Source organism: Calidris pugnax, unplaced genomic scaffold (assembly GCF_001431845.1).
Source record: "Calidris pugnax isolate Ruff unplaced genomic scaffold, ASM143184v1 scaffold201, whole genome shotgun sequence".
NCBI classification, from domain to species: domain Eukaryota; kingdom Metazoa; phylum Chordata; class Aves; order Charadriiformes; family Scolopacidae; genus Calidris; species Calidris pugnax.
In genome coordinates this window covers 1,024,233-1,045,602 of record NW_015090933.1, presented here as the reverse complement: position 1 = coordinate 1,045,602, position 21,370 = coordinate 1,024,233, and the positions used below count along the sequence as shown (strand labels likewise).

General features: G+C 45.6%; 3 protein-coding genes and 1 long non-coding RNA gene across 13 annotated transcripts in view; 2 read left to right on the top strand and 2 right to left on the bottom strand.

The window, feature by feature from the left end:
* RAF1 (Raf-1 proto-oncogene, serine/threonine kinase) overlaps positions 1 to 3,254 on the top strand; it is an 83,999-nt gene extending 80,745 nt beyond the window's left edge. For all 8 annotated transcript variants that reach the window (XM_014951674.1, XM_014951673.1, XM_014951680.1 and 5 more), the window contains 2 exons: positions 965 to 1,099; positions 2,054 to 3,254. In XM_014951674.1, the coding sequence (XP_014807160.1) occupies positions 965 to 1,099; positions 2,054 to 2,194 (276 nt within the window). In that variant the 3' untranslated portion in view covers positions 2,195 to 3,254. The remainder of the gene's footprint in view (positions 1 to 964; positions 1,100 to 2,053) is intronic.
* A 2-nt stretch (positions 3,255 to 3,256) lies between these two features.
* On the bottom strand, positions 3,257 to 5,525 carry LOC106893588. The gene is made up of 2 exons (XR_001413109.1): positions 4,812 to 5,525; positions 3,257 to 4,725 (listed from the first exon to the last, which is right to left on the bottom strand). It is a non-coding gene; the product is annotated as an uncharacterized LOC106893588 (long non-coding RNA).
* A 20-nt stretch (positions 5,526 to 5,545) lies between these two features.
* Positions 5,546 to 21,370, bottom strand: part of MKRN2 (makorin ring finger protein 2) — a 21,817-nt gene continuing 5,992 nt past the window's right edge. Inside the window, exons 2-8 of the mRNA XM_014951668.1 lie at positions 16,104 to 16,232; positions 14,095 to 14,273; positions 13,033 to 13,337; positions 11,203 to 11,417; positions 8,924 to 9,034; positions 7,170 to 7,314; positions 5,546 to 6,045 (exon numbers count right to left, since the gene is read on the bottom strand). Coding sequence (XP_014807154.1) covers positions 5,902 to 6,045; positions 7,170 to 7,314; positions 8,924 to 9,034; positions 11,203 to 11,417; positions 13,033 to 13,337; positions 14,095 to 14,273; positions 16,104 to 16,232 — 1,228 coding nt within the window. The 3' untranslated portion in view covers positions 5,546 to 5,901. The remainder of the gene's footprint in view (positions 6,046 to 7,169; positions 7,315 to 8,923; positions 9,035 to 11,202; positions 11,418 to 13,032; positions 13,338 to 14,094; positions 14,274 to 16,103; positions 16,233 to 21,370) is intronic.
* On the top strand, positions 17,193 to 21,308 carry LOC106893585 (MKRN2 opposite strand protein-like). Of its 3 annotated transcripts, none has more exons than XM_014951669.1 (3): positions 17,193 to 17,409; positions 17,747 to 17,796; positions 18,797 to 21,308. In XM_014951669.1, the coding sequence occupies exons 1-3, from the start codon at positions 17,204 to 17,206 to the stop codon at positions 18,970 to 18,972; spliced, it is 432 nt and encodes a 143-aa protein (XP_014807155.1). In that variant the 5' UTR covers positions 17,193 to 17,203; the 3' UTR covers positions 18,973 to 21,308. The 3 variants fall into 3 exon arrangements, 1 of the variants encoding a protein (XP_014807155.1); XR_001413107.1 differs by having other exon boundaries at positions 17,281 to 17,409; positions 17,671 to 17,796; positions 18,797 to 18,895; XR_001413108.1 differs by lacking the exon at positions 17,193 to 17,409 and adding an exon at positions 17,447 to 17,491 and having other exon boundaries at positions 17,671 to 17,796; positions 18,797 to 18,895.

Here is a 21,370-nt window from a genome sequence, read left to right as displayed (position 1 = left end):
TTGCTGATCCTTGGTGGTGGTTTGTGTGTTTTGTTGGGTGGTTTTTTTTACATTAAGATGTAATAATGAGCAGTGTACGTGTATGGGGACTAGCGATGAGATTTCAGCCCCTATTATGTTACATGGTCTGTGTTCCAAATAGAAGAGGCCAATTCTATTAAGGAAGTTTTTCTTATTTTTAAGGTTGTCTGCAAATTGGGATATTGGAATGTGGTTTAATTAATAATATTGAACTTATATGCAAGCTTCAATAATCGTTATTGTCACAAAACATGTGACACCTGCCCCCCAAGTAGATTTTCTGGGGAGGGATAGAATATTTCCTGGAGAAAAACGCTGAGACGTTACTTTAGGAACATTATATTGATGGTTTTGTTTTCTGGTTTGGTTTGTGGTTTTTTTTTTTGAGACAACATTACGGGAGGGATAGAATATTTCCTGGAGAAAAACACTGAGACTTTATTTTAGGAACATTATATTGATGTTTTTGTTTTCTGGTTTGGTTTGTTTTGGTTTTTTTGAGACAACATTAGTTGAAAAAGAAACAATAGCAGAGTTACTCTGTATATTCCTCCTTCCCCTTGCCAGTAAAACCCTCAAACAAACAAAATCCCCTCAACCAACCAAACCTACCACCGTTTTACCAGATAACAGTCCTACCAATGCTAAGTAGTCAACTAATAAGGTTCCTGAAGCCTGGTGACAATCTTCAACAATGACCAGATTTACTTGGACTAAACCAGAAAATGTATTTTCCAACACTAATGATGTCTTTTGTTGTCCCAATCCAAACCCAGTTTCCTTTTTTGCTGCATTAGTGATATTTTGGGTAACCGATCGGGACAAATCTCCAAGTACCTGGGCGTGTGTGTGCCTCTGGTCCTCAGGTTTAACCACTCTGGGACACTAAAGCTATCGACCACTTAAACAACTTCTACACTTTGGTTTCCTGCTTCTCTTTCAGATCATTTTCATGGTTGGCCGAGGGTATGCGTCGCCAGACCTCAGCAAACTCTACAAGAACTGCCCCAAAGCGATGAAGAGGCTCGTAGCGGATTGTTTGAAGAAAGTTAGGGAAGAACGACCTCTGTTTCCACAAGTAAGTGTGTTTTCTGCATGTAACAGCTCCAGAGCATTTTATGAACAGCCACTGGTGCACCAAATATTCTCCAGGGATACAGGCTTTGGCTGAGAAACTGAAGGTAGAGATAGGAATGAGGTGCAGCTTCATTTAAAGCCTTTTTGTCTTTAGTCATATCTGCATGTGTCATAACCCATCTCCCTTAGGCAGGTCCTAGTTCTGATTGTACATAATTCCTGTAAAGGTTGTTGAAAAATATTATGCACTGAAACAGCATTAGACTAACACTGCAGCAATTTGCTTTTCAACATCTGGCCCATTTTAGAGATAAGAAAAAAAAAAAAAGAACCCTCCAAACCCTAACCCAGTAAAAATCAAATCTGTCTTTGTATTTACGTTGTGGTGTAGGTTTGAGGGAAATGAGAGACTGTTCCTCCTTTCCTTCCCCACAGCCACGAACAAGCAAACAAAATCCCCCGGGGGATTTAAGTTCATGTAGCGATTTTTGGCATTTTTACAAAGGATACTTTACCTTTTCCTGTCACTGTGAGGATGATGAAGGTACTTTCTTATTAAATAGGTGGAATTAACTATCAGCAGGTTTTGGAAAAGTAACTTCTTGCCGTTACAATCAAGTAGAACTTCTGTTGTTTAAAAAGTTGTAAGTGTTGGTTTTTAACAGAGCGTCAGGCAGAAGGTGCAATTCTTTCCCTGTTCCTCTGCTGGAGAGTGGGGCAGGTGCTTGTTAATTGATGATCATGTCTGTGAACTAATGAATCCTCTGAAACTCAGACCCCCCATAGCAAGGAAACTGGCCTATTCCCAGAGTGAGGGTTTCAGTGTCTCCCCAGAGTATGTTCTTGCTCTTCAGGATGTGCCTAAAGCCATAATAAGTGAAGGTTGAAGACTCAGAAAGACAAGCAGCTCTTTCTAACAACCCTCCTTGTCATTTTGTGTGTGTTTCTCCCTCAGATACTGTCGTCCATTGAATTGTTGCAACATTCTCTGCCCAAGATCAACCGGAGCGCCTCGGAGCCCTCCCTGCATCGCGCCGCCCACACGGAGGACATCAACTCCTGCACGTTAACGTCCACCAGGCTGCCCGTCTTCTAGGGCCTGCCCCCTCCCCTCCTCCTCCTCCTCCCTGGGGACGGGGCAGGGACAGAAGGGACACAAGCTGTGCTTTGGAAGGCCTCGGTGTACAGGATCAGTGCCAGCAGGGGTTACCTGCGTCCCAGTTGGAAGAACAAGCTGCTAAGGATTTCTGCAGTTCTTACCCTGCAGGGACACAGCTCCACATTGCCTTTTTCTACGGTTTCTTTTACTGGGATAGTTAACAGACTATGAATCAAGAGATCTATTACTATTTTTTTAATAGATGCACTTGAGCCTTATTTTCCCCCCGCTACACGGAAGCGATGGATGTTTCTTTGGCAGTGTTTCTGGATTGATTTGAATCTGTTTGATAAAAATGGGTGTGTTTTACAGCGAGGAGGGCTTGCCTCGGCGGTGAGGAAAACTGCGTTACGGTGCTCTTTGATTGCCCCGTGCCATTTACCACATCATTTTGGGGCAGTTTTGCCCAAAATGGGTATCTTCAAACAAAACTGAGGGAAGAGGAAAAAAAAAAAACAACAACAAAACAAAAAACAAACAACTTTCTGGAAATCAGCTCCTGCCTAAGAGCTTTCATCAAGCCAATGAAATAAGTTAAAATGCTAATTCAACACAAAATAGTTTTGCAATAGTTTTGCACATAGAAGAAAAACTCTTGCAAAAGAATGGAATCTATTGGGAACTGTTCTGCTCAGAGAAGGAAGCTGGCCAGGCTCGCTACCCTCACCTGCAGTAACTCCAGCAGCTTTTTGGTTTTTTTTGGTACTATTGACTTGTTTCTGGCAGCCCGAGGAGGGGGGTAAGTGGGGAAAGACGGGCTTTTGTGGCTGAGAAGAGGCTAATTAACATTACGCGTATACTTCTGCAAACGAGCGTAGTCTTCATCCCATCTGAAGCTGTCGTCCGAGAGATGCACTATCAAGAGGAAACTGAGCATATACAGTTTTTCTTGCTGATTTGGGTTTTAATTTTGTTTTTATTGCTCCTGAGAAAATGCATTTATTGTAAGCCAAGGTTCCTCTGATTATCTTATTTTAATAAAATAAATTAAATTTTAGGTTTAAGATTCAATGTCATCATTTAATGTAGTAATCCAGAGTTCGGACGTACACATCTCCAGTTGAAAAAACCCTCAGAAAATGACATTCTGAATCATTTTAAAAAGTTACTGGGATAGATGATATAGTAAAAACACACTTGATACGATGACCTATAGGTTTCCAATCATATTCTTAACAATATGGGTTTTATTCTACTGTAATAATCTTTCAGCAGCATCTGTGCATTAAGAACCCCCAGGGAGGTACTACCAAGCACCACTGGGTTTGCTCTGTGGGTGCTCTTCTGTCAACCTGGTGTTTGCTTGGGTGGAAGAGAGCGGTTTGTCTTGGCTGAACTTCACAGCTGACAAAAAAAGAGGTGGTTTAATCTAAGAATTTATTGTTTTATATAATATCTAGACTTTGTCCTCAGAATATCATACAATGAGAACACTAATCCTTTGGTGGTAATTGGACACAACCGTAAGATTTGCTTGCTAAAAAGTAAATTGAGGGTTGAAGGAAACTGTTCCATGTAGTTCTGCATTATTTTTCATAATATTCTTGCTATTTTAACTATTTTAACTCGCATCTTAACCTTCATTGTAGTAAGAGAGAAAGTTTAAGAAGGGGTGGGGGGGCAGGAGAAAGGATAAGCTGCTTTTACATTAGTTCTGATTTCCAGAAAGAAACCATTAGCTCCTGATTTTAAAAACAGGTTATGTGTCTCTTGAAAAATTAAAGGTTTTTTGATAAATAGGCTTTTTTTGACCAGCATTTGATGTCAAAGTAGATGAAAGCTGCTGAGTGAAGAGTTTAAGGGATCCAAGTTTAAATCTTAGCGCTCTTACATTAAAACTTGTCTCCGTGGTGCCTGTAGGTAGCTTTGAAAAACAAGTGAACTTCTTCATTTCAGACTATTGTTACCTGGTTTGTGCTGTCTTGAGGCAAACACCCTCTCCATGGGCTTTTTTATTAAAAAAGGGTGTATTTTATTACTGAAAATATTTCTCCCTGGGGAAAAAAAAAGGTGTGCAAGACCAGCTAGAGACAAGCTACAGCAGGGACACAATTTTGGGGCAGAAATTACGTTTTGAACATTGTTCTTGTAGTACTTGCATCTCTCTTAGGGAGACTTCTTCCTTCAGCCTTGTCATTAGTGATGAGGAATTACACTAATATGATTTACTGGATTTAGAGCTTTACTGGTGCCTTCATAGGCCAGTTCTAAAAAGAAGCTGACAAGTAAGTGGTTATAGAACAGTGAGGAGCTCAGGCCTTGGCAGGAAGTATTGTTAAAAATTAACTTTAGGATGAAAATAATGGTGGAAAAGTCTTATCCTCGAGCCATCGGTTAATTTGACCCTCTGCTTATTTTAAGAGCATGTTCTGGACGTGCTCAAGAAGACTCTGATCCCAACCACGGCTGGTTTGTGCTGTTCCTCAGCAGCTGCCTCTGTTGTGTCCAGTCTGAGGGAAGGCAGCGACCTGGAAAGGGGGCTGTTCTGTAACTATTATCTGTCAAAAAGGGACCCCTGGCTGTGCCAGAGCCACACGTGAGGGAAGGCAGCGACCTGGAAAGGGGGCTGTTCTGTAACTATTACCCTGTGCCAGAGCCACAGGCAGATACAGCAGCCTGAGATGGCTGTCTTTTTTCTTTTAAGAAAAGCAGCCATTAAAACAAATAATTTTCAGTTACAAAAAGCAACAATTCATGTTGTAGAGCTGCAAAATTTAAGATCACCCACATAAAAAGATGAGAAAAATTACATAGTTACTTCATTTAATTTTGGCTACTTCATTTAACCGAATCGAGGTTTCCCTTCCTGTTAAATACATTTGAACTAGTTAAATTGAAAAAAAATAATATTTACCTGTTACTGTTGCGATGCCTATTGACAGTAACTACTTGCTCTCATTACACAGTTTCCAAAATCCTGTCATTTCTATTGCTCTGCCTGGATTGTATTTGCTTACAAAGGACGCTCTAGGGGACGCTTCCTGCCACTATATATACTTTAAATAATTTTAAAACACAGTCAAAAAACCCTAAAGATTTGCAGAATATTTGAGAGCCAGGCAGGGTCCAGGCCCCGCTCCTGCAACACTCATTGTAGGAACACAGCAAATTGATTCTGAACTCTGCTTTGAGGTATAGCACATTAGTTCTTAAATCTCCTTTTTAAGGAAGAAAAAAGCTCTACTGACCGTTATTCCCAGTGGCTTTTTGTGGATATACGTTTAGTTGATTTAGTGGAGGGGGAAGGAGAAAAAAAAAAAGCACCCAAAATAGATCAAAATAGATGTAGCAAGTTTTGAACAGCTTAAGCTTTAACTGGTAAGAGAGGAGCTGTATTTACACGACCACTCAGCTCACAAGACAGCGCACGTTAGGCCAAAGAGGGAGAAAACCCTCTTGGGATGGAGGGATTTTTTTTTTCCATGCAATCAGTTTAACCTTTTTAAATATATTTTCGGATTTTTGTTGCCATACAAAAAAAAAAAAACCCAAACAAACCCAACCCAAAACTATCTGAAAACTTTACCAAGACTGCACAAGTAAACCACGGGGCACGGCCACTCTAAGCGTGCTGTAGAGAGTAAAAAGCACAGTTGAATCACCACCAGCTCGCTCGCTGGAGAAGACACCACCTTTGGGGCTCTTTATTGAGAAGTGGTGGAATCCTCATCCGCCCCGGAAAGGTGCATGAAAAGTTCTCCAAGTTCCGTGACTCCATCCTCTGTGCTGCTCACAGTCCGACTCTCCCGGTCCTCGATGAAGTCCCACAGTCGGACAGAATTGAAGAACTGGAAGAGAAGAAAGTGCCCCTTGTTACTCTTGTTGCTTCATTAAAAAGAAAGAGAGTGAGAGGCTGAAAAGCTGGGTTGAACTGGAAGAGAAGAAAGTGCCCCTTGTTAGTCTTGTTGCTTCATTAAAAAAAAAAATAAAGTGAGAGGCTGAAAAGCTGGATTTGGGTCAGAGAAGGGCAATGGAGCTGGTGAGGGGTCTGGAGCACAAGTCTTGTGAGGAGAGGCTGAGGGTGTTCAGCCTGGAGAAGAGGAGGCTGAGGGGAGACCTTCTCGCTCTCTCCAACTCCCTGAAAGGAGGGGGTAGCCAGGGGGGGTCGGTCTCTTCTCCCAAGGAACAGGTGATGGGACAAGAGGAAATGGCCTCAAGTTGCACCAGGGGAGGTTCAGGCTGGAGATTAGGACCAATTTTTACACAGAAAGGGTTCTTAAGCCTTGGAATGGGCTGCCCAGGGAAGGGGTTGAGGCCCCATCCCTGGAGGGATTTGAAAGACGGGTGAAGACATTGCTTAGAGACACGGGTCAGTGATGGGTTTTATCAGAGTGAGGTTGATGGTTGCACTAGATGATCTCAAAGGCCCCAACCCAGACAATTCTATGATTCTATGATTTATTAACACTCTCGGCAACGTTCACTGTTAAATTCAAAGAAATACATAAAAGAACAGCATTGTAAGTCAAAGAAATTAAACTATTTTTATGAAAGTTGAATTTCAACACTGTAACACTCCTTAGTGCTACAATATGGCTACAGTGAGCTCAGACTGGCCCGTACTAACGAGCTGTATCGCCATTAAAGCAGCAGGCCAAGCCATAATGAGTTTTTTGAGAAGGTTTTAACCTTCTTGGTCTTACTTCCAGCTCTCTGCAGGGACGCGAGATGAGTTTTTAATACTTTAACAGCAGAATTCCTTTGAAGAAAGGTTTGCCATGAGAAGGACTGGTTGAAAAAAATAACCAGTCATAAATTTTTGCTATTAAATAAAAGGCACCTTCTCCTTTCCCTGGTAACAAACCTCTGCCTCAAGGAAAGTTCACTTTTCCAAGGCATGAAATGTATTTAAGTCGTGCACTTTACATGGAAAATGTGTTTTTAATTGCTGTTGCTGGGAGCACCCCCTTACCCGCACGGTGCCCTCAGAGCTCAGCTGCTTCCGCGGTTTCTCAGGTTCCGCTCGTGTCCCGTCTGGGTAAGCGTGAAGGTAGAGACACTTCCCTCCAAAGGGGCAAGTTCCTTTCCCTTGTTCAAAGTACTTGCAGGGCTTTTTCCTGATTTCATTAGAAGAGAGAGAGTTACTGCCTTCAGCTGGTAAGGAAGTAGAGAGGTCACACTCCCTGGCTAATACATAAAAGACCAGCATCAGAAGTCACAGAGATTTAACATGGAAAATGAGAGATGTTCAAGGAACACTGATCCTACACGTGCATTTGCATTATAATGAGCAAATATGTTGCTATTTTTCTAGGATTGCTGCTGCTACGTGTTTATGAACCAGTTCCTCTCACCATCTCCTTTGGAAGATTTAAATAAAGTATTGTCCCAGGTTTCCATCAGCTTTGTTGTCCAACCAAGCCGTTCTAGCTGTGCACCAAATTTTAACAAAGGTGTTCCTTACAAAGGGCACACAACCGCCCAGCTCCTTTGGAAGATTTAAATAAAGTATTGTCCCAGGTTTCCATCAGCTTTGTTGTTCAACCAAGCCGTTCTAGCTGTGCACCAAATTTTAACAAAGGTGTTCTTACACCTTCAGCACACAACCATGCTCGGGCAGAGTGGTTCTACAAAAACAAACACCTACAGAGAAAATGTAATTGAGCTTGTCCCCTTAGTAGGCACTGATTCCTAAGACACCTGTCAAACCTACAGCCTATCGAATAGCAACTAAATGGAGAAGAAAGCTCAACAATAACCAAAAAACCCCAAACCCCCCAGCCTGGCAGCGCACTAGAGGCAGAATGAGTTTGCCTTGGTTTGGAACCCAGGTGGTCTGTGACTTCCACCTTTCTAGGTTGGACTTTTTTAACCTTGCACAGGTGTATGAATCAGAATAGATTTGTGCTGGTGTGACCCCTTCTCTTTGCTCAGATGGCCCTTCATTAGCATTTCTTCATTCCAGACAATACTAAATCCTCAAGTTAAACTGACCTCCAAGAGCTCCATCCATAGAATGTCTGTACCAAAGAGGTTTTTATCTCCAACACCATTTCTCAGCCTCAAGCTGAGCTCTTAAGCAAAACCCCTTTTTGTGTTCTCCTCTGTACATCCAGTTGCCAAGAGCCAAACCCAACCTGGGGGACACCCTGGCACCTCCATTCCAGTGACACAGAACCTGACCCCGCTGAGACGTGGCCCTTCACAAATTGCAGGCCTTTGAGTGCAACTTTCCACCCTCAATTCAAAGTCCTTAAGAACTGAAATGAAAACCCAGGCCAGCAACAGGGTATTGAAAACAAAGTGCAGCTGAAGAATGCAGCCAGGGAGTATTTTCCCTTTCCAGTAGACAATACAAAAGCCCCATGAATTTTTATCCCATATTTCAAGAGACTATTACACTCCCCTTCCCTATTTGTTTTCCTCAGTAACTGACAACCTTCCAGGCAATTAATTACGTCTGAGGGATCAACAGAAAACAGAAATAGCTTCCACATTTCAGAGCACAGCGAATCTGAGTGACTTCTGATCTAGAATCACACGACAGACCTTTTCGGGGCAGTCACAAAGCCAAATAAAAGCACTAACAGATATTAAGAGTTCTCTGTAGAAGGGTTTGTAACGATATAGTTTAAAAATACTGGCATTTTGGTTGACAAAGTACACGAGTCTTGGTGTATGTGCCCTAAGGACAATGCACCCAGCCTCCGTGGTCACTGAACTTACCCCACTCCCTGCTTAAACGCTTCGATCAGCTCGTTTTTCTTCTCCTGGTCTTCCACCCAGTAAGCACTGGGGATGACAAACTCGGATATCACACGGCACTCTGGGCAGGACCTGGACAGAGCAGGACAGACCAGGGACACTCCGTTACCTCCTGAGCAAGATGCTCCTCAGTACCTTTGCCAGAAAGAGCAGCGTCCCACAGGAAAGGGAGCTGGTTTCCACCCAGTAAGCACTGGGGATGACAAACTCGGATATCACACGGCACTCTGGGCAGGACCTGGACAGAGCAGGACAGACCAGGAACACTCCGTTACCTCCTGAGCACGATGCTCCTCAGTACCTTTGCCAGAAAGAGCAGCGTCCCACGGGAAAGGGAGCTGGTTTGTCACCCCGAAGCACAGACACCTCCTCGCGCGTCACCACGGCACACGGGCACCTTTGGTACCAGTTTCAAGTGAAATGACCCAATTCAGGGCACTCAGGGCTTGTGCCGCCTTGAGTTTGTTTCTAGACTTGAACAAAAGTACCAGGTATTTCCTCAATACACAAAGGTAAACCCCACCTGCTGATCCCAGGGTGCACAAACACCCCGTGGCTGTTACGCTGCAGAAAGCCAAACCCCTCCAAAAAAAGACACAGGAAGGTCTCTAAGCCTTTTGAAACGTCACCTTTGCCAGCAGCGATGAGTCGTTCACTTGGTGGGTTTAGGAGATGGATTTCTACACAAAAAACTACGATCCAGAATGAAATACACAGCTCCAGGTACCTCAACAGGCCCAGGAAAGGCTTTATTACCCCCCGCCCGAGTCCCCCAGAACACCCTGATCCCAGCAGGAAGGGCTTTTAGATCTAAGCCAAGTCCCTCCTTTAGATTCACTTTGCAACAACCAGCGTGTTCAACGTTATGGAGAAATGTAAAAACACGTTTGAAGGATTTCAAAATGGATTCTAGGGTGCTGTTTCTGAAAAAAATACCCCCAAACCCTCACAGTCCCCAGCGTAGGCAGAATATCTCAGTACCTGTCCAGCAAGAGCTCGACTCCAATACGAGTTACGTCCTAACGAGCTAACATTCACTTCAGTGACATTTATAATGAAGGCTGTGCAGAAAAGCCTCTTTTGGCAGCAGATTGAAAATATTTCCCACTTTTTCTTCAGCAGGCTTGTACCTTGAGAGAGCTTTCAACGAGATGCTCAAACAAGGAGTCTGCCCTAATCAGATGGTTTAAATCCTCATCTAAAATCTCACCTAATAAGATGCATGTTTGGCATACATTTTTTATAGAGCTAAAAGATAAAGGCATTTATTCCGATACAGCCCAGGGAGGTGGTTGAGGCACCATCCCTGGAGGTGTTCAAAAGACAGGTTGATGTAGTGCTGGGAGGTATGGTTTAGTGATGGTGATGCTTCTTGTTTGTTGTGTGGGTGTTTATTTTTGTCAACATGAGGTTGACGGTTCGACAAGATCATCTTTAAGGTCCCTTCCAACCTAGAAGATTCTGTGATTCTGTGTGATTAATGGGAGATTTAGCTTGGGTAAGCTATAATTTAGAGAAAAATCCAGTAATTAAGCATGTAGATAGAAAAAAAAGGAGTCACTGGTTTTGCACCCAGGTTACTGTGAAGGACAGAGGTCGACTCAGCTGCCCCAGAGTCCACATCCGTGCACTTTGCCTACCTTCAGTGCAATGAGAGAGGGAAAAGTCACAAAGGGCCAAGCTCTTCCCATACAGGATGGCAGCACGTAAATAAACCGTTACCAAAGGGTAACTGATGTGTTCTCCTGGTCTTGAAGGTAGCTCTTCTCACAGCCACACTCCAACGTCCTGGAATTTGCCAGCGCTTGGACCAGGATTTTCTGAGCTCAGACCTTACTAATAGCTTTGTCAGTACTGAGAGCTACAGAACCCCTTCTCACCAACACAGGCCACGGGGAAGGGACTCTGGAGAACATGAACTTTGCCCCAGAGTCCACATCCGTGCACTTTGCCCACCTTCAATGCAATGAGAGAGGGAAAAGCCAAAAAGGGCCAAGCTCTTCCCATACAGGATGGCAGCACGTAAATAAACCGTTACCAAAGGGTAACTGATGTGTTCTCCTGGTCTTGAAGGTAGCTCTTCTCACAGCCACACTCCAACGTCCTGGAATTTGCCAGCGCTTGGACCAGGATTTTCTGAGCTCAGACCTTACTAATAGCTTTGTCAGTACTGAGAGGTACAGAACCCCTTCTCACCAACACAGGCCACGGGGAAGGGACTCTGGAGAACATGAACTTACTTTATGATGGGATTCTCGAACTGCTTGGCACATCTCCACTGCCGGATGCAAGACAAGCAGTAGGTATGGTTGCAGTTGGAAAGGATCCCAAACCTCCTCTCGGAGGCCGAGGGTTTCTCGTACACCACTTCCATGCAGATACTGCACACTTTGTCCTGACTTGCCTGAAAGGCAAAGGCCTTCTCCATGTCGTGCTCGAACGTCGCCATGCACATCTGTCACGGGAGAGATGTCACTGGTTATTGCAGCCACATAACAGCCTGCTCCTCCTAAAACAAACGTGTCTATGAAAAGGATCTGTGACAGGAAAAACACTCATTAAGAGCACCATTCCTACCCTTCATTAATTTTAAGAACAGTAAACTCAATCACGTATTTCAGCCCTTCGGTGTCCTCTGCAGCTTCAGGAGTATCAGAAAGGAGGCTGCTTGAGCATTTACTTCTTTTTGTACCTCTGTCATGGAACAGGAATTGCACAAACACCTCTAAAACCATCTAATTCTGGGTCCAGGATGGGTATTACACTCAAGATGGGGATTACAACTCAAGATGTTTCTCTCCTTACCATTAAGGCCACACTTACTGACCCAACACCAAGCTTTACCCCTGCTCAGAAATCAGTCTCTTACTCCAGGCTTTTCCCACAGCACTTCTCATCCCAGCACTGACACTCAACAGCCAATTTACACTTTCACAGCACTACGCAGTGAGCTGCTGGTTACACCTCCATAGTTCCACCACTTTTCAAAGCTCTCAGGACCTGACAAATAAACTTAAAGCTTTCAATTATAATAATAATTTAAAAAAGACATAAAATAATTCCACATTAGTAGCAGCACTTTGCCTACTGCACCTTCTCATCCAACCCACACCTCTGCTTCTGGAGCTGAGCACCTGACAGCAGTGGTGACAGGACAATATGCCAGATACCAAAAAGCTCCCAGGAGAAGTGGGAACTCCTACAGCAGCATGTTTTGCAAGTATATGCTGCTCGCACAAAACCAGAGGTTTTTAACCCCTTGGATTCTACTCCAGACTCTGGAGAGACACATGATTCAGTAACCATTAACGCTGCTGGTCTTCTTCCTCCTCAGCCTTGAGAACTTCTGTACCTGACCTAGATCTGGTAGCCAGGCAGAGAAAAAAGCAGCCCCTTAAGGATATCTTTACCCAGCCAATTCCTCCTCCGGTCCCTCCAGCTGTCCTACTTCAAGTTCAGCTCCAAAATGTTCATACTCCGTCGAGTCTGTCCCTACTTGACCCTGCCCTGAAATCAGCCACGACCAAGAGGAGATGTGTGAAGAGGTCTCAGATCAGAGACCTCCAGAGAGATGAGAGCGATCTCCCAGGAGGCACCAGCAGCCCACAGCTCCTCTCTCCTGCTGCACATAACGCACCACTGCAGCATCGTGTGAGCTACAAAAGACCTTCTCCTGGTAGAGGTTTAGGGTGCTCTGGGAGAAAGCTGCCAGCAAGTTTCCCATAAGGATGAAATGGGAAAAAAAGGAAGCTGCTGTAAAAGGCTACCTGCGCCATCACTACCATTTAAGTCCTAGATACTGGAACATGCCTCTCTTAGGATCGTTTTATAACTAAATAAACACAAAAAAAGGAAGCTGCTGTAAAAGGCTACCTGCACCATCACTACCATTTAAGTCCTAGGTACTGGAACACACCTCTCTTAGGATCGTTTTATAAATAAACAACAAAACAATAGCTCTTTGGAACAACAGGCTCTTCTGCAAAACACATCTTTGGATTTTAGAGCAAACAACCCCGAATCCTGCACCGAGCAACGCAAATCTCACAGCGATTGCGTGTCAATGTTACCATCTCGTGAGCCTTCCTCTGCTCCTGGTCGAAAGGGTGAAGTACTTGCAAGCCACATATCTCGCAGACGTCCCCGTGGAGGTAGAGGCAGCGGTCCCCGAAGTGGCAGGCTCCCGCCGCCGCGTAAGGACACAGCTGCTCCCCATCGGCACAGGCGCTGCCGGCCGCCGGCTCCTCCAGCCCACTGCAGATAGCTTCCAGGTAGGAGTGGGGCTTCACTTCCAGGTTATCATTTTGGTCACTGCAACACACCACCTCGCTCGCCGCGCCGGGCTTCTGCTTCTCTTCATTCAAGCCACACAGATCTTAGGAAACAGAAACGTAATAGGAACCGTATTACGCTCAAGACACTGCACAAAACCCACACAAGGAGCTCCACGTACTTTGTTTCCAATGGTTACCAGGTGGGTTTTTCTTTTTAAAAAAAAAAAAAAAAAAAAAAAAAATTCCTCTCATCTCTAAGGCCCTTTTACTCACAAATCACAAGAATTTTCACAAGCTACCTACTGAAAAGTTCGATTTCAAGATTTCTCCACCTGTTTTCTATTTACAAATAGGGTAAAAAACCCTCTTATATTTCAGATGGTCATAAGATGTGGTGGTGAGAAGAGCGAGCAAGCAGAGGGGGGGCTTGGCTCCTCTGCCCCCACTGCTCCGTGCTTGTGTTCCTAAGGGCTGGCACAATCCTCCACGTGCCACAAAGCAGCCAGGTTTCTCACCATTTCAAATGCTTTCATGTTGAGAACAAAATGCACATAAAGATCTGAGCGGTAGAGATATTTTAACCAAAAAATCCCACCCCAAATCAAACCCAAAACCCATCCCAATAAATTCCCCAAAGCAAAAGGCATCCTTCAGGGAACATTAGGCTAAAAACAAGTCAGATGGACACGGTCACTAAAAGGTACTGGTGGGCAAAAGCATTTATAGGAAAGAGTCCTCATCAGGTAGGAAGTGTGTCTGCACCTCTCCATGAAACTCAAGGAATAAAGGGAGAAAAAACAACCTGACTCCCACCAAGCGCCAGGGAGGAGGAGGAGGCACAGCACCCCTCCCACTCACTTCTGTCCCTGAGCACCAGTGTCTTCTTCTCCCGCTTGCCCGTCTCGCGCAGCTTGCTCCGGACGATGGGCGCGCTCTGCTCAGGGGGGTGGCGAGGGTTGTGCAGCGCGGCCGAGGAGCGGGGGGTCGGCGCAGGGGCTGCTGCCCCCCCTGGGGCAGGGAGCCTGGTGTGGTCGTACCTGCAAAAGGAAAGAGAGGTGGGGAGTAGGACTCAGGAGGTGCTGGTCCCCCTGTACCGGGCACTGGGGAGGTCCCACCTCAAGGGCTGTGTCCAGTTTTGGGCCCCTCACCACAAAGAAGACATTGAGGGGCTGGAGCGGGTCCAGAGAAGGGCAACGGAGCTGGGGAGGGGTCTGGAGCACAAGTATTGTGAGGAGGAGCTGAGGGAGCTGGGGGTGTTCAGCCTGGAGAAGAGGAGGCTGAGGGGAGACCTTCTGGCTCTCTCCAACTCCCTGAAAGGAGGGGGTAGCCAGGGGGGGTCAGTCTCTTCTCCCAAGGAACAGGCCATGGGACAAGAGGAAATGGCCTCAAGTTGCACCAGGGGAGGTTCAGATTGGAGATTGGGAACAATTTGTTCACGTAAAAGGGTTCTTAAGCCTTGGAATGGGCTGCCCAGGGAAGGGGTTGAGGCCCCATCCCTGGAGGGATTTGAAAGACGGGTTGACACGTTGCTTAGAGACATGGGTTAGTGATGGGTTTTATCAGTCAGGTTGATGGTTGCATCTCAAAGGCCCCAACCCAGACAATTCTATGATTCCATAAAAAGGCTAAACTTGGCGTGGTGGAGGTACACGGCCCCAGTGAATATTTAAACAAAATACAACTGAATAGCTCCTTTTTTTAAAAAAAAAAAAAAAGGATTGTTCTGAAGTTGACTGAACTGCTCAGTTTCTTTCAAAGCCAGAGTAAAAGGTTTCTCAGCCTCAAAGAATGGACACCTCTCGAAGCACACCTATATTTTCTTCTCCAGAGATATCCAGCACCGCTGAAAGAACATCACTCATATGCATATTAAATTAGTTCTTCGTCATGTCCTCACACAAATGGTTTGCTGGCATTTCTCAGAGAAACAACATCAGGGTGCTGTGCGGGAAGGAGCAACCTTTCGTGATCTCCTTCTCCCCCTGCAAGCAGCAGCACTTAGACTCGATGCTCCCCCAGCACAGGAGAAGATGCAGGGTTTGCAAACAGATAGGAAAGTACTCAAAACATCTGTTAAAGCTACAGAAACACACTCCAGCAGCAGCACAGAAGCAATCAGTGCAGTAAAGATCCAAATTTCGTGCCGTGAACTAAGCAAAGGAAAGGAAATAAAACTAAGCCACTGCAATCACAGCAACGCCATGAGATCCCCCATTCCCATCAGGTGAAGGTACAAACACAGCTTTCTCACCCATGAACAGAATTTTTCCCCAAAAAACTTTCCATGCTGCCCGTCCCTGATGGAATGTAACAACAGTAACTAATGCAGAGTATTTACACAGAGTTTCAACCAGAGGACTTCAGGAAAAGGTGTGGCACTGGTTCAGCTTTCACACCAAACTTCGGGGAGCACCAGAAAAACACTTTGCTCTAAGGCAGAACTGAAAGTCCTCAAAAATTGGGTGTTAGAATCCACATGAGGGAGGCTACGGGCTACATCAGGAGACCTGAGCGAAGGGCTGCTGAAACACCACCTGGTTCCAGGCACTTCAGTCACATGGAAAGCAAACCATGGAGCCAAGTCCCATTTCGTGTGAAGCTGCAGGTATTTTTTGTATTTAATAGGTTTTACTATAACAAGAACTGGATTACAAAAAAATAAATACGTAAGACCTGAAGCTTAATTTCTACAGAGTAAAATACCTGGTGAAGCCAAGGCAGAGTAAAACTACAATATCGCATCCACAAGCTGGTTTGGGTCAGGGGAGAAAAAACTTATATTTACTACATTATTTCATTTGTTGTTGAAAAAGTCTTATCTTTTCTCCATCTTTGATTTGCTGTTCCAAAAGGAGTGGGGTCTTTACCTGCACCGAGTCCCATAGGCACACTGTCCCTTCTGGTAGTACTTGCAGATGGTAGAGGACTTGCTCGTAGACAAGTCATGCGAGAAGAGACACTTGCTTCCCTCCCGACACACTCCTTGCAAGTAGTACCTGGGGGAGGAGGAGGGCGTTACGGCTTGAGGAACCCACAACAATTTACTGCATTTTGGACAATTATTCTCTCACCCCGTGACCTCTCCCCACCTGGGAAAGGGGATCAGAAAAAAAAACAAGGAAACCCCAGGGTTGAAATGTGAATAGATCTAGTAGAATAAGACTAAATAATTAACATTAGTAATACTAAAGTACCAGCATTGATCTTGATACCAATATAAAATACACAAGGGCTATCCCCACCCCATCCCAGGGAGCCGTGCCCTCCCAGCAGGGACAGCCCATGTGGGACACCACGAGAGATGTGGCTTCGGGAGGGAGGGAAGGGCTCAGGGCTCCAGCACCGTGGCAAGGAGTTCTCTGGACCATCGCCATCAAGGGAGAGAGAGAAAACTCCTCAGCAAACTTTCTAATTTATATTGAATGTGGCATTCATGGTATGAAATAACCCTGTTGGCAGCTCAAGGCAAGCGCCCGGGTCTCCGAAATAACCCTGTTGGCAGCTCAAGGCAAGCTCCCGCGTCTCGCTCCTCCTCATCCCCACACCCAGAGAGCTGGAAAACAGCGAGACCTTGAACCCCCCACACCAGAGCTGGCTGCAAAGTAAACATTTTCACGAATTCAGACGCTACGGTCTTCCAAAAGTGCAGTTCTTTCTCCCAGGCCTCAGACGGGAATCCAGCCCCGTGTGGCTCGGACAGGCCGGAGGCGGCTCAGAGAAGCCCCTTCAGCGCGGAGGGGGGACACGGACGGGGGTCGGTCCCGGGGGGAACTCTGCAAACCCCTTCCCGTCCCGGGGCGGCGGCGCTGGGCCCTCAGAGCGGAGCTCCCGGCTGGAGGCGGCCCAGCCTCGCCGTGACCCCCCCCCGGCCCGTCCCGCCGCCGCCTCCTCACGGGCCCAGGCCCGGCACCGCCCGGCCTCCGCCACCGCCACCAGCAGCAGGGAGAGGCGGGGCGGAGCGGCGGCCATGGCGGAGGCCGCCATCCTGCGGGTGAGGCACTGCCGCGCCGACATCTTCTGCCGCCGGGCCCCGCCGCGCTGCCCCGCCTGCGGCCTCCCCCTGAGCGGCGCCGGGCTGTCCGCCGCCCCCCTCCGCCTGCCCAGCCCCTTCCGATACGGCCACCGGCAGCCCCGCGCCTTCCTCCTGCGGCCCACCGCCGGCTCCTTCCTCGGGTAGGGCCCGCACCGGGGGGAGGCCTGGCGGGAAGGCGCCCCGCGCCTTCCTCCTGCGGCCCACCGCCGGCTCCTTCCTCGGGTAGGGCCCGCACCGGGGGGAGGCCTGGCGGGAAGGCGGCTCCCGCCTTGTGTGCCCCGGGGCCTGTGGGGAGCCCCCCTGTCGAGGGCCTTCGCCCAGCCGGGAACTGACCCGCCAGGCCCCGCTCTGGAAATAAAACCCGGCTTTTCCAGGTTTTCAGTAGAGTTTTGCCTCCCCAGGCAGCACCTGCTGTGAGACAGAGACAGGGCCGAGCGATGCTCAGGTCCATCACCAGCACCACTCTCTGTCTTTCAGAGGATACGACGGGGAATCCGACCTTCACGTTGGAATAACCAACAGTCACGGTAAAAAACACTTTGTAGAATCGTCTGGGGTGGAGGGGATCTTTACAATCGTTGAGTCCAACCATTAATCTAGCACTGCCAAAAACACTTTGTAGTTGCCTTTCAAAGCACTGCCCATCTCCCATACCTCATATTTAGACTGTACGCCCAGTTTTGGCCTCCCCCCTCCGCCTATGATCACTGAATTACATGGCAGTTATTTCAGAGCCACCTCAGCTCCTGCGGCAGCACCTGGTACCTCTTAAAAACACTGCAACATCCAAGGATCTGATGCTTTGCTGTTGAAGAACGTAATTCCTCAGCCTGCTGCGGGTACCAGAACCAGGAACTTAGCCATTCGCTACAAAACAGCATCACATAAAGATCAGAAAGTCTCAAATACAAGAATTTATCCCACAGATAAATTCACAGAGCTTCAAATCAAAGCCACAGACCTCTCCTCTCGTGCTGAGGAGCTGCACAGAATGGAATTGAGAGGTGACTTCTGTTCCTGACACAGGGAAATAAAAAAGTTACGCAGCCTACTTTTAAAAAGAAGTTTCAGGAAATGTTGACTTAAACAAATTTTTTTGCTAATTCTAAAAATACCCCTAATTTAAAAAATAAATCCCCCCATTAAAAAAAAAAAAAAGCACATTAAAAATCACATCAAGTTCTCCTAGAGTAGGCCCACCTTGTAAAATCTCACTTGAGATGTTTATTTAATACAAAAGTGGTCTAATTTGTGGGTTTAAAAATGAGGTCTGGTCATCCTTAAGTTGCTTTCCTTATGAAAAGACATTTGAAATTACACTGTAAAAAAGAACAGGTTTTTGATTAGAAGCATTTTCTACTCTGTGGCCAGTGATGGGAAGCTAGGGGATAGCTAGTCTAAGGAAGAATGGCAGCGTGGAAAACTAGTAGTAGTAGTTTTTCCCACTTAAAATAAAGAAAAAGGATATAAATGTGATTTTCCAATTTGTTGGAGATTCCTTGCCAATCTGTTGCTCTTCGTTTTCAGGTGTGGTGTATAATTACAACGAAGAGGGCATTCACAGAGCTGAAACTGGATGGGAACAGTGCATAAGTATCCCACTAGTGCAACCAGACATGTTTGGGCTTCTTCAGGAGTGGGATAAGCTCCTAGAGGAATTTTCTGTGGGAGAGGCCTGGCTTCCTCACAGGTATGTAGTTTAAAAGCTGGGTGCAACAGGAGTTTTTAGTTGGGGATGATAAATGGGGCTATTCCATTTTGGATCCTGTGAGGCTTATGGTTCATTCAGAGCTTTGCTCTTTTAGAACACGCATTTCTACCAAACCAGTCCAAACAACGCTGTCGGGCTGTCTTGGAACTTAGTGGCCTTCCTAAACAGAGAAAGAGTATTTTTAAGTCGGAAGTAACAAAAGCATCTGCTGGAATGTGAAAGCTCTAAAATAAGAGATCATTTTAGGGAAGTTTTCTTCAACAACAAAATAATTTTGCATGAAAAAAAACCCCAAAACAGTTCAGTGAAACATTACCTTTAAGAGTAGCTGCCAAGTACAGAAGTAGGAAAGTCCAGGCGCAATTCTATAACTATTTCCTCTAGGTCTCAGCAGTTTTAGGTGTATTTGCATTTTCACACTGATGGGATTCTTGCCCGCATCGTGCCTCCAGATGACTCCTTCCTTTGTTGTCAGTGATCAGAAATGGGAAACACACTCGGGCTGGTTTCCAGCTCTTCCAGCTGGTTCCTAACATTGCTTTGGATAGTTAAATACAGAACGACTTCCACATATTTTGAATTGAACCAGCATGTTCCAATGAGAACGCTTGCTTCTTTGTAGCTTTCCTTGAGTTTCATGCCCGATGACAGCGTTACGAGTTGTTTGGCCTGGCTAAAGCGTGTGTTGCCACGTCACGGAGCCTGCTGATGGACCAAGCAGCCTGTTGTGAGGAAAGGCCAGTCCTCGGCCCGCTCCTCAGTAACAGCACATGGAACAGACAGCCCAGCCGAGCAGAGGCCTGTGAATCATTTAAGTTAATGAACACAAACGCCATCTTATATAAAAGCCAAAAAAAAAAAAAACCCACAACAAATCAAAAGCAGGTTTTAGCAATTCTGTAAGCGCTTGACTATAAAATTTCAGAGATAATGTGATAATGTGTTATTTCCCCAGCATCAGGAGATGAAAGTATTTGACCTAGAATAGAATTTTTAAATGTCCACGAACTTGTAAAGCCAACAGTATTTGTGTCTCTCTCACACTCTTACAGTTCCCAGTGCCTTACCACCTTCTACCAACACTTTTTTGACATCAAGTTAATTTTTAGTAACAATGGTATCTCTTCTACAAGCTTTTATTTGTTTTTCCTTGGTCTGCAACCTCCTGACAAAGTGACCTACTTTTTCCCACAAATGACCAGTAAACTGCTGAAAACTGAACTTTTTTTTTTTTTTAATTGTTAAATTAACTCCTCTGTTTATTTTTTCAATGGACAGGAACCGTGCTAAACTAATCCTGTAACTCCTTTGGGTTCAAGCCAAGCCTGATTCTAATTTTCCTGATTGCTTTTCATTTACTGGAAGAATGGTAAAGAACAGCAGTAAAGAACAGTGGCCACAGCCATGACCAACAGTACCTTAATTGACTGAATTACTGAGAGATCCTGGGTTTACTTGTCAGGATATAAAGACATACTTCCCAGATGTAATTTCCAGATGTTTTGCACTGCACAGTGCTGATGGCCATTCTTTAAGTTACTCAATTATTTTTCTTTAGCAATTAGTTGAGAAAACTGTCTGGACCTGGGCTCAGGGTCCCAGGGTTGCTTTTGATAGTCGTAGTCCTCAGATGTTGCAAAACCACCCTGTAAATTCCCAGGGCTGACAGGCAAACCTCCCAGCAGATTCCCTGTGGCAACAGGGACCATGGAGCCACTGACAGTGGAAGGCAAGGAGCGAGTCACAGGGCTAGGAAGAACAAGGGGAAAATGAGATGGGATGAGGCAATTACAGAAGGTGGCTGAGGATTAGGCAAATGGCAAACAGGTCTGCATCAAACAGTTACACAGGGCCCCTGGAAAAAGCAGCATTACGTGGGGAGGGAATGGAATAAATTAGTGAAGCTGTTAGTGGCCAACATGAAACATCTGGGAGAATCTGAGAAACATTCTGAGAGTGAAAAGACAGGTGAGTGCTGTGTGCTCCTAGGTCAGGGTAATGGGGAAAAAAAAGAAGAAAGAAAAATGAGAACATTTTAAGTGGCTTCTCTTATTCAGTGAGTATTTCTGTCCTTGCACAATTGGCACAAGTTATTGCCAATGGGAGTTTGACTGGCACACCGTACAGCAACTGTATCAACCAATGTAGTAGCCATAGAATTTGATTTTAAGTGAGCTCCCAAGGTAATGCTACACTGAAAGAAGTGAGAAGTGCACGTGGTGGCACACAATTAGCATTACTGCTGCAGGAAGACGTTTTCAAGATAACGAGTAACAATACATGGAAGAGCAAAGGTTAACAAGGTAAAAGCTAAGTAAGTCTAAAAAATAAGAACTCATTATTGTAATAAGTTGGCACCCTTTTTTTTTTTTTTGTATTATTTTCACAGT

What these genes read in the sequence shown, in the direction of transcription:
- LOC106893585 (XM_014951669.1), top strand. Translation starts at nt 17,204, where the DNA reads ATGGCGGAGGCCGCCATCCTGCGGGTGAGGCACTGCCGCGCCGACATC. An exon ending in ACCGCCGGCTCCTTCCTCGG is followed by an intron (nt 17,410 to 17,746) that starts GTAGGGCCCGCA and finishes TCTGTCTTTCAG; the next exon opens with AGGATACGACGGGGAATCCG. An exon ending in TGGAATAACCAACAGTCACG is followed by an intron (nt 17,797 to 18,796) that starts GTAAAAAACACT and finishes CTTCGTTTTCAG; the next exon opens with GTGTGGTGTATAATTACAAC.